At 44.4% G+C, this 10,610-nt stretch overlaps 1 protein-coding gene across 50 annotated transcripts in view; it reads left to right on the top strand.

Annotated features, from left to right (window-relative positions):
- Nucleotides 1–10,610, top strand: part of ACTR3B (actin related protein 3B) — a 129,603-nt gene that overhangs the window by 67,536 nt on the left and 51,457 nt on the right. The window contains exons 5-7 of one of the 50 annotated variants that reach the window (XM_049863358.1): nucleotides 2,681–2,776; nucleotides 5,179–5,286; nucleotides 10,396–10,539. In XM_049863358.1, coding sequence (XP_049719315.1) covers nucleotides 2,681–2,776; nucleotides 5,179–5,286; nucleotides 10,396–10,539 — 348 coding nt within the window. Of the gene's footprint in view, nucleotides 1–2,680; nucleotides 2,777–5,178; nucleotides 5,287–5,332; nucleotides 6,055–6,113; nucleotides 10,540–10,610 lie in introns of those variants that run through there. The other 49 variants (XM_049863353.1, XM_049863335.1, XM_049863321.1 and 46 more) reach the window with 49 other exon arrangements.

The following is a 10,610-nucleotide window of genomic DNA, read 5'->3' as shown; positions in this document are numbered from 1 at the left end:
TGCAGTCAGGACAACCCTGTGGGACAGTTCTCCTCTGTCACACGACCTGGTGACCAGCTTCTGTAAAGATTACAGTCAGGACAACCCTATGGGACAGTTCTCCTCTGTCACACAACCTGGTGACCAGCTTCTGTAAAGATTACAGTCAGGACAACCCTATGGGACAGTTCTCCTCTGTCACATGACCTGGTGACTAGCTTCTGTAAAGATTGCAGTCAGGACAACCCTATGGGACAGTTCTCCTCTGTCACACGACCTGGTGACCAGCTTCTGTAAAGGTTGCAGTCAGAACAACCCTATGGGACCGTTCTCCTCTGTCACACGACCTCGCGATCAGCTTCTGTAAAGATTGCAGTCAGGAAAACCCTGTGGGACACGGGGTAGCCGTGAGTTGAAAAGAACTCAATGGCACCCAACAACAATATGGCGTAGAGACTCCCTCCTCTTTTTCATTTAACAGTGTATCATAGAGATCGTTTCATAGCAGCACACATACAGCTGCCTCATCCTTCTTAATACTTTACTGCAAGATACTGTACTTTGTGGTGTTTATTTAATCAGTTCATTAATGGTGGGCCTTTGGGTTGTTTCTGATCATCTTCTACAAACAATGTTTTCAGTGGGTCTCTTGCTTATAGATTTGATTTTGTTTTATGGTTTTAACTGAGAGAATTTTTATTTTTATAAGTTCCTCATTTATATTTGTTGATAATTTTAATAGTAGTAACTCACTTTTTTTGGGTACAAACTGAGTGCCAGGCACTGTACTAAGCCCTTTACCTATTCCTCATTTAATCTTTGCAACCTTGTGAGGTAGGTACTGTTTGCTCCCATCCTACTGATGAAGAAACAGGTATAAGGAGATGAAATAACTCCCAACGTTAGTGAAATGGAAGGAAGGCTGGGATTTGACCCCTAGCAGTTTGACTCCAGAACTCTTTATTTTTTAAATTTTCTGGTATGGTATGCTGCTATATGATATTTGTTTGATCTTAATTAAGCTATTTTTTTGATATTGTTTTGTGTTTTTAATGAATTTTATGTGTATTAATCTTTCTAACAACAATTTTTTTTCTTTGTGTTGAGTGTGTGTTCTTGCTAATAATTTGAAAGGTTTGTCATTTGTTTCTACTTAGTGTAACTATAATTTGCTGTATTGAGCCATGTATTTGTTGAGTGGTGATTAACTGCTTCCCAGTGTGATCACGGCCAAGTTGGTAATCTTCCACACATGCTTACCTTCTGTCCTTCCTTCCACCAGCTGCCTTTAACTGATTATGCTAATAAACCTAGTTATTCTAATATTAACATTTACAGCTTTATGTATACTAATGCCTGTGATACTCTTTCAGCTTTAAACAATATCCTTTGCTTCCATGGTAAGAGGGTATCGGTCTTTATACTCCTTCCTTCTTTCCACCTACACCTCCCAACTTCATATTACTTCTGCTGCTGTAATTCTTTACTTTTACGTTTGGTTCTATAGCTATGATTTCTACAAAAGAAATACTTTAGCCCTACATCTCATTAAACTGTTTCATTGCTTACTGTGTCTTTTTGATATACTTTCTGCAGTCTTCTTTTTTGACTAACATTTTTCTCTAGTAGTTAATTCATGAAAGGCTCATGGTAACCAAATTCTCCAAGTTCTTCTGTGTTGATGAATATTTTGTTTTTTTTGCAGCATACTTGATTGACAGTGTGGCCAGGTGTAAAATCCCTGGGTCATACATTCCTGGCTGGCTGACTCTAAGCGCTGCCTCACGTGATCCAGTGTTAAATGCATCTGTGCTCAAGTTGGAGACAAGCTGTGCTTTTCCCCCTTAAGGGTGATGCGGACTTTTGGTCTCTAGGCCCAGATAATTTTTTAAATTCATTTTGTTCTTTCTTTTATCCTGTGATTTCTTCCTTTTTGACAATGGTTACTTTAAAAAAGCCATTTGAATTCTTGGAGATGCCTTTGGTCATGATTTTCACCTGCTTTGCTTTTACATTTTTCTGGATCTATGTTGTTTGCCGTTTGTTTTTCCTGTTACTCTTCTCTCTTTCCTTTTCTATTTTTATATGATCTTTTAGCTGGTTTCTTTGTGTTCTTTGCTCATCTTTGAATGAGGTGAATTTTTCTTGCACCAGCTGTATGTATGATTCAGGCAGTTTTGTGGAACTCTGCTTCTGCTGCAGAGTCTTGCACCGTGGCTGGGAAGATGCTGTGTCTGACCCACCTCCGCCATCAAGTGGGGCTGGGGAGGCCTCTGCAGCTAGCCTGGCAAGGGTTTACTTGCTTCACTCTGAGATCTCCATAACCTCCCTGAGATCAAAGTCATGGGTATTTTCCTTTGGTGTCCTCACTCACCTTGGTTGAATTTTTACTACCTTTAGGAATTTGTTTTAGGTATATTGAGTTTCAGGGTGTTTAGATGTTTTGTTATGTTATTGGAGATAGAGTTTCTTTTCAGCAACTTTTTCTGGTTTTGGGGTAGTTAATAAGAACAGAAGGGTTCAGAGATGTCTTTGCCATCTTACAACTTTAAGACTCACAGCCAGATTTGATTAATCATTTTGGGCACGCTCTAACTACAAAATGAGAGGGTTGTAGGATAGGCTAGCTGACGCACATTTACCTTAAACTTCTCATGGGTCTGATTTAATTACCTGGACTGTAGTGGATGTTTTCTTACAGACAGAACCTCCACTGAATACACCAGAAAATAGAGAATATCTTGCGGAAATCATGTTTGAATCGTTTAATGTACCGGGACTCTACATTGCAGTTCAGGTAAAAACAAAGTTATTTTTATGATTCCCAAAGAATCTTAGCTATCTACTAATAGAAGAAATAGCAATTCCAAAGTTTCTCTGTTTTAAGATTGTGCAGTGCGTTTTTACTCAAACTCCCTTTTCCAGTCCCTCAACACACATGTGCACATAAACACATACCCCACACGCCTGACATTATTCCCACACGTGTCCCACGTATCACACCCCACAGATCATGCTATGTACACAAACCCCACATATACACCCCATATGACACCCCACACACACCACACAGCATACCACATCCCCCACAAACACCCCCCATGCCTCCCACATACCCCACCCTCATATACCACACAAATACACACAGCCCCCCATATCATAACCCCCCCACCACACTGCCAACCCCACACTCTACACTGCACGTATATGCATACACAGACCCCCACATCACACCCCCACCACAGCCCCCACACTCCCTACCCCACTCTCTCTCTCTCATGCACACACTACACACACCACAGCACACCACACACATACATACCACCCCCTCCTTCCCACACGTGGGCACCCTCCCTCCCACACACAGATACACCACCCCCTCTCTCCCACACGCAGGCACCCTCCCTCCTACACACAGACACACCACCCCTCCCTCCCACGCACAGGCACTCACTCCCACGCACAGGCATCCTCCCACACACAGGCACCCTCCCTCCCACACACAGACACATCACCTCCTCCCTCCCACACACAGGCATTCTCCCTCCCACACAGAGGCATTCTCCCTCCCTGCCATGCACAGGCACCCTCCCTCCCACACACACAGGCACCCTCCCTCCACACACACAGACACCCTTCCTCCTGCACACAGACACCCTCCTTCCTGCACATAGACACCCTCCCTCCCGAGCACAGGCACCCTTCCTCCCAGTCACAGACACCCTCCTTCCCACCCACAGGCACCCTTCCTCCCACACACAGACACCCTTCCTCCCACACACACACCAGTTAGGTTTTAACTAAAATGCTGTAGAGCTCGTGTTCCATGATTTGTATTTTTATCTTTATAGCGTTGGTATAGAATGTGTTTGCCTTTTACACGCATGAAAGTATGATGTGTTTCCCTGTGTGACAAGATACAGGTATAGATGTGGCTCTGTTTGTGGCTTCTTTCACTTATTTCTGATGAGGAAGGAAAAAAAAAAGGCACTATAGAACAAAATAAATACCTTTAGAGGGTTTCCTGCCTTGTTGATTTTGGGCTCCTGCAAGTTTCCCTGTACTTTCTTGCTTCTGAGAGACCCTATGGGTCCATGAGTCTGCAGAACTTCTTTTCAAGTGTAGGACTTTTTTTTTTTTAATTGATTTTGGTTGTCTGCCACCTTACATAAGGGAATTGATTGACATTTATGGGAATAAATGAGATGGGTGTTTCCCAAGATGTTTTTTGCATAATGCTAGTCCCTCCTGAGCCAAAGGAGGAAGAGTTCCTTAGAAAAATTAATTTGGGAGATGCTACATACATATGATAGCCTCCTCTGGGTACAGATTACAAAGTGAAGACTGAGAATTTCTGCATTGAAGAAACCTGTTTATCCCAGCCCTTTAAAATTTATTTAAACACAAATCTTTCCCCGCCCCCAAGTTATTTACATTCTATGGAATTGGAATATACTTTAGAAGGCTCCTAGTGGTCTGTGCATGAGGTTTAGAAGGCTCCTAGTGGTCTGTGCGTGAGGTTTAGGAGGCTCCTAGTGGTCTGTGCATGAGGTTTACCTGGATAATAGTGCTTTTTAAAAATACAAACTCTCAGTCTTCATTTTAGATACGGGTTTTCAATCCCAGTGCTTTCGGCTGGATAGTTCTTTGTTGTAGCCGGCAGTCCTGTGCACTGTAGGATGCTTAGCACTTCCTCCAAGTCTGACAGTCAAAAATGTCTCCAGATGTTGCCAGATGTCCCCTGAGGGCAAGATTGCCCCTAGTTGAGGGCCGGCTTTCCTAGACCTACCAGATTAGAATTTCTGGGTGTGTGGCCTAGTAATCTGCATTTTTTGTAAATTCCACAAGTGATCTCGTCTTACTGCAATCACTCTGTGAATCCACACTGGGAACCAGTAGGCTAGATATTACTGAAATCTGGTAGTAAAACGAGAAGAAGGCATCACTCACTCATTTTTATTTTTAAAACTTTAGTTTTCTTTGTTGAAAGTTTGACGGCTGGAGTTTAAGTGCATTAAATTTGCATGTCACTTGTCCAAGATGGAACTGAAATTTTGGGGGAAGATGGAGGATAGGGAAAGGAAATAGCTCTCAGACTTATTAGATGAGAAAGAGTTTGTGATTGAACCTGAGAACAAACTGGTAGAATCCTCCACAAACATTTCCCTGTGTGCTAACAGCAGGGTGTCTGTGCTGCAGGCGGTGCTGGCCTTGGCGGCATCCTGGACGTCCCGACAGGTTGGAGAGCGCACGCTAACAGGGACAGTCATTGACAGCGGCGATGGGGTCACCCACATCATCCCAGTAGTAAGTATATACTACTCAGTACTTAATACCTAGTTCGAGACAAGGAAAGAGTTTTAAAAACACCTTTCTGTAATTAAAATACTACTGTTTAATAGTTGTACTTCAAAAAGGTAGCAAGATTTTTTTAAGTCTAGCTGGTGGTGCGGTGGTTAAGAGCCACGGCTGCTAATCAAAAGGTCGGCAGTTTGAATCCACCAGCTGCTCCTTGGAAACCCTATGGGGCAGTTCTACTCTGTCCCGTAGGGTTGCTGTGACTCGGAATTGACTTGACAGCGGTGGGTTTTAGGCATGTGATGGAGAGAGAAAGAGATGGCCAGCATCCATGGCCTTGGCAGTGTTAATCTCAGGGTGGGAGGTTTCCCCATCCAGAGTGTCTGCATCCATGGCCTTGGCAGTGTTAATCTCAGGGTGGCAGGTTTCCCCATCCAGAGTGTCTGCATCCATGGCCTTGGCAGTGTTAATCTCAGGGTGGCAGGTTTCCCCATCCCGAGTGTCTGCATCCATGGCCTTGGCAGTGTTAATCTCAGGGTGGGAGGTTTCCCCATCCAGAGTGTCTGCATCCATGGCCTTGGCAGTGTTAATCTCAGGGTGGCAGGTTTCCCCATCCAGAGTGTCTGCATCCATGGCCTTGGCAGTGTTAATCTCAGGGTGGCAGGTTTCCCCATCCAGAGTGTCTGCATCCATGGCCTTGGCAGTGTTAATCTCAGGGTGGCAGGTTTCCCCATCCAGAGTGTCTGCATCCATGGCCTTGGCAGTGTTAATCTCAGGGTGGGAGGTTTCCCCATCCAGAGTGTCTGCATCCATGGCCTTGGCAGTGTTAATCTCAGGGGGGGGCAGATTGCCCCATCCAGAGTGTCTGCACCCATGGCCTTGGCAGTGTTAATCTCAGGGTGGCAGGTTTCCCCATCCAGAGGTTCAGCACCCATGGCCTTGGCAGTGTTAATCTCAGGGTGGCAGGTTTCCCCATCCAGCGGTTCAGCACCCATGGCCTTGGCAGTGTTAATCTCAGGGTGGCAGGTTTCCCCATCCAGAGTGTCTGCATCCATGGCCTTGGCAGTGTTAATCTCAGGGGGGGGGCAGATTGCCCCATCCAGAGTGTCTGCACCCATGGCCTTGGCAGTGTTAATCTCAGGGTGGCAGGTTTCCCCATCCAGAGGTTCAGCACCCATGGCCTTGGCAGTGTTAATCTCAGGGTGGCAGATTGCCCCATCCAGAGTGTCTGCACCCATGGCCTTGGCAGTGTTAATCTCAGGGTGGCAGATTGCCCCATCCAGAGTGTCTGCATCCATGGCCTTGGCAGTGTTAATCTCAGGGTGGCAGGTTTCCCCATCCAGAGTGTCTGCATCCATGGCCTTGGCAGTGTTAATCTCAGGGTGGCAGGTTTCCCCATCCAGAGTGTCTGCATCCATGGCCTTGGCAGTGTTAATCTCAGGGTGGCAGGTTTCCCCATCCAGAGTGTCTGCATCCATGGCCTTGGCAGTGTTAATCTCAGGGTGGCAGATTGCCCCATCCAGAGTGTCTGCACCCATGGCCTTGGCAGTGTTAATCTCAGGGTGGCAGATTGCCCCATCCAGAGTGTCTGCACCCATGGCCTTGGCAGTGTTAATCTCAGGGTGGCAGGTTTCCCCATCCAGAGTGTCTGCATCCATGGCCTTGGCAGTGTTAATCTCAGGGTGGGAGGTTTCCCCATCCAGAGTGTCTGCATCCATGGCCTTGGCAGTGTTAATCTCAGGGTGGCAGGTTTCCCCATCCAGAGTGTCTGCATCCATGGCCTTGGCAGTGTTAATCTCAGGGTGGCAGATTGCCCCATCCAGAGTGTCTGCACCCATGGCCTTGGCAGTGTTAATCTCAGGGTGGCAGGTTTCCCCATCCCGAGTGTCTGCATCTGTGGCCTTGGCAGTGTTAATCTCAGGGTGGCAGGTTTCCCCATCCAGAGTGTCTGCACCCATGGCCTTGGCAGTGTTAATCTCAGGGTGGCAGGTTTCCCCATCCAGAGTGTCTGCACCCATGGCCTTGGCAGTGTTAATCTCAGGGTGGCAGGTTTTCCCATCCAGAGTGTCAGCACTTGTTTGGAATCTCCAGGGCCCTGTCGATTCCTCTGGATGTGGCACCATCCGGAACATTTTCTTTGCGTATAATTCTGAGCTGTTGGGAGATAGACATCATTTTGGATATCAGATTTATAGGTACAGGGCACTTGAGGGATTCTTTCTGTGTTCCGTCAAAAGATGTGAATGGCTTTAACCAGCTTTTGCTTTAGAGAAATTGCTGCTTCTTTTTTTAGTTTATTTAAGAGCCAGCAGGAGAGAGTGTACATTTTGACCTGTAGAAGGCTCTGCAGTACCAGCTTTTGGTTTTAATTTTGAAAATACTAGAGAAGTAATTCCTAGTTCAGGCTTAGAGAGCCCTTGACATTTTTCTTTTTGCCTCATGAATCATCTAAAATTTATTTTTTTGAAAATTAATTGAAACTCCGTTAAGGAGTATACAGTAGGAATTCAGACTTGCTCTCATTTCTGATCCATATCTCTCCAGACCCCCTTCTTAGGGACAACCACAGCTACTATGTTTTCTGAATATACAGTTACGTGTGTTTGTACCTCCTTTTAAAAATGCAAATTAGGGTTTTTAAAAGTTATTTGTTTAATTGGAAAAATAGTCACCATTTCATTTTAAGAAGTTGAAGGAAGGATATACTAATACACTAATGTTTTAATTCCTTAAAGGTCAGAAATCATTGCAATAAAAACATATACCGATAGGAAGGACAATAGCCAATCTCCTGCCCAGCCCAGCCCATCCTCGTACCCTGCCAGCATGTCCTTTGTTCTGGGATCAGGAGAGACAGCGGAGTGGTGAATGACTCCCAGGAAGGTGCTTTCTATGCTTTAAGCTCCCTTCAATCCAGTCTCAAAGCATTCACTCCTTTTTAGGATCACTGAGAAGTGTTAATGCCAACTGATATATAATAAACCCAGTGCTTACTGAAAAATTCAGGCCCTGACTTTGTCTCTGAAGCATCCTCAAGACACCAAGCAAAGAGACCGGAGACAAGCTGCGGTGGCCCCGTGCTGCTTCACCTTTGAAGGTTTCTTTGCCTGTGCCATGTGTCTGGTTTAGGGGGAGAAAAGCACATTTCGCGTGAAGGACAGGCCCAAAGAGAAAATTTGTTTGTTTTTAAACTGTATCTTAGCTCATTTCCCCCCAATTTTATAAATTACATTTGTTATAAAAAATTTGGGTAAAATAGAGAAGTATGAAGGAAATAAAATTACCCATAAATCAACCCAGAGAACCACGTTATAAGTTTAGTTGTGTAATCATCCAAGCCTTTTCTCTAACATACACAGACACACCTACACACATACATTTTAAGCAAAATTGGTATTTATTATATCTGGCTTTGTATCCTAATTACTTCCTGTAGTCCTGAAGTTATATTTTACATATTAATTTAACCCTAATTTTTTTCTTGTTAAATATTCTGGGAAAAAAAATTCGTAATTATGTAATAGCCTGTCATATGCATACATCCCGATTTACTTATTCATTTTCCGGCTGCTGGACATGTAGGTTTTTTCAGTGTTTTTAATGCTGTGATGAAGCTGGTGCTTATTTAACACTGATTGAATTAGCTTTAGAAAATGTTAAATATGTAGTACATAGAATATAATAATTGTGACTAATTTATTTTTATGGATTTAAGTTGATCTTTACTTATGTTTTATCTTCATTTTAAAGTATTTTACAAAGAACTTTGGACTCTGCAGAAAGGCAAAGGTTTGTTTTCCTTTTGAAATTAGGTACATTAGAAAAGAATAAAGGTATTTTTTAACCTGTCCTCACAGCTCAACTGGTAACTAAATGTGTAGCATGTAATTATTAGAATTAATACATTTATAAAACTGAAGTTAGCGTTTCACTTCCGTTCCTGTCTGCCTCACTTGGCTATTGTGGCACAGAAGCCCGAGCTGTAATATGAAGCCTGGGTGCGTGACTCACCTCCCCCTTTCTGATAAAGTTGTGGTAGGTAGGCAGCTCCGTAGCTCTGAGCATGAGCACCCTGCCCCTGCACAGCTGGGTATGTGTGAGGACTGGGGTCTCCGTGTCCGGTGTGTACCCATGTGAAGGCTGATCAGGGAGCCTCAGGTGCAATGCTGCATCTGTAGCCTCTCACTCATTGCTGCTGTGGTTGTATGAGCTCTTGGTGTGTCCTGGGCTTGAACCCCGGCCAGTGCTAGGGGTCAGCTACAAATGGCCGGGTGAGGTGTCTGCCCCAGCTCCTTCCCTGACACTGCACAAACGTGGTCCCTACTGGCTCCAGGAGGCAGGCGGAGTAAGAGATCTGCTCACATGAGAGATTTGCTCTCTGAACACTGGCCAGTGCTCTTGTTCAGGTAGCAGAATGGTTAGGCCCACTTGGTAGAATTACTCCTTAAATACAGATCTTACTTCAGTAAATGGAACCGCTGTTGAGTACTTAGCACATGCCAAAAAACTATGCTGAGCGCGTGACACACAATATTTCATTTTGTCTGTCTGATGAGCGCACGTATCTTGAATAAGCTTCAGTAGAAGCTGAAACATGTTAACAAACATGTCCATGGTCACTCAGCTAACACGCATGGAGCCAAGCTTTGAATCCAGGTCTCTAGAGTCCAAGGCCTGGCTGCTTAACCAAATTGTTGATTTTTAAATATAAGTAGATTTGTAGCTGGTTTAGCAATTTAAAGATTTTTTCCTTTTTATTAGCAGGGGGAAAGAAAAGCTATTGGATTCACTGTTCTAATACAGACGCCTTAACTTTTTGGAAAGGAACTATCCTATGTAGTTTCCTTTTCACATTCCTAATGAAAACATCATTTTGATAGTTTACATAGTCTCAGGTTATCGGAATAATTTTGAATTTTAAAAAATATGAATGGAATTGCACATGCAGTCATTTTAAAAGACCTGCAGTGCTGAGTCTGCGTGGAGTGGGGACGCGGTGAGCACTTGTTAACGAAGCCAGTGGGGCAGGGTGGAGGGTGGGGCATGAAGCCTTGTGGGTGATGTTGCTCTGAGCTGGGGTTACTCATACAGGTTGTTCTGACTCCCCTTCTCCCCTAGGCAGAAGGTTATGTAATTGGAAGCTGCATCAAACACATCCCGATTGCAGGTAGAGATATTACATATTTCATTCAACAGCTGCTAAGGGAGAGGGAGGTGGGAATCCCTCCTGAGCAATCACTGGAGACTGCAAAAGCCATTAAGGTAAAAACAGAAGTAAAATTGGTTGATTTGGGGGTGAGCTATAAGTGATATTTTGGACACTTCCCCTGTAT

This window comes from Elephas maximus, chromosome 20, assembly GCF_024166365.1.
Source record: "Elephas maximus indicus isolate mEleMax1 chromosome 20, mEleMax1 primary haplotype, whole genome shotgun sequence".
Lineage (NCBI taxonomy): Eukaryota > Metazoa > Chordata > Mammalia > Proboscidea > Elephantidae > Elephas > Elephas maximus.
This window is presented reverse-complemented; position numbering and strand designations above follow the sequence as displayed.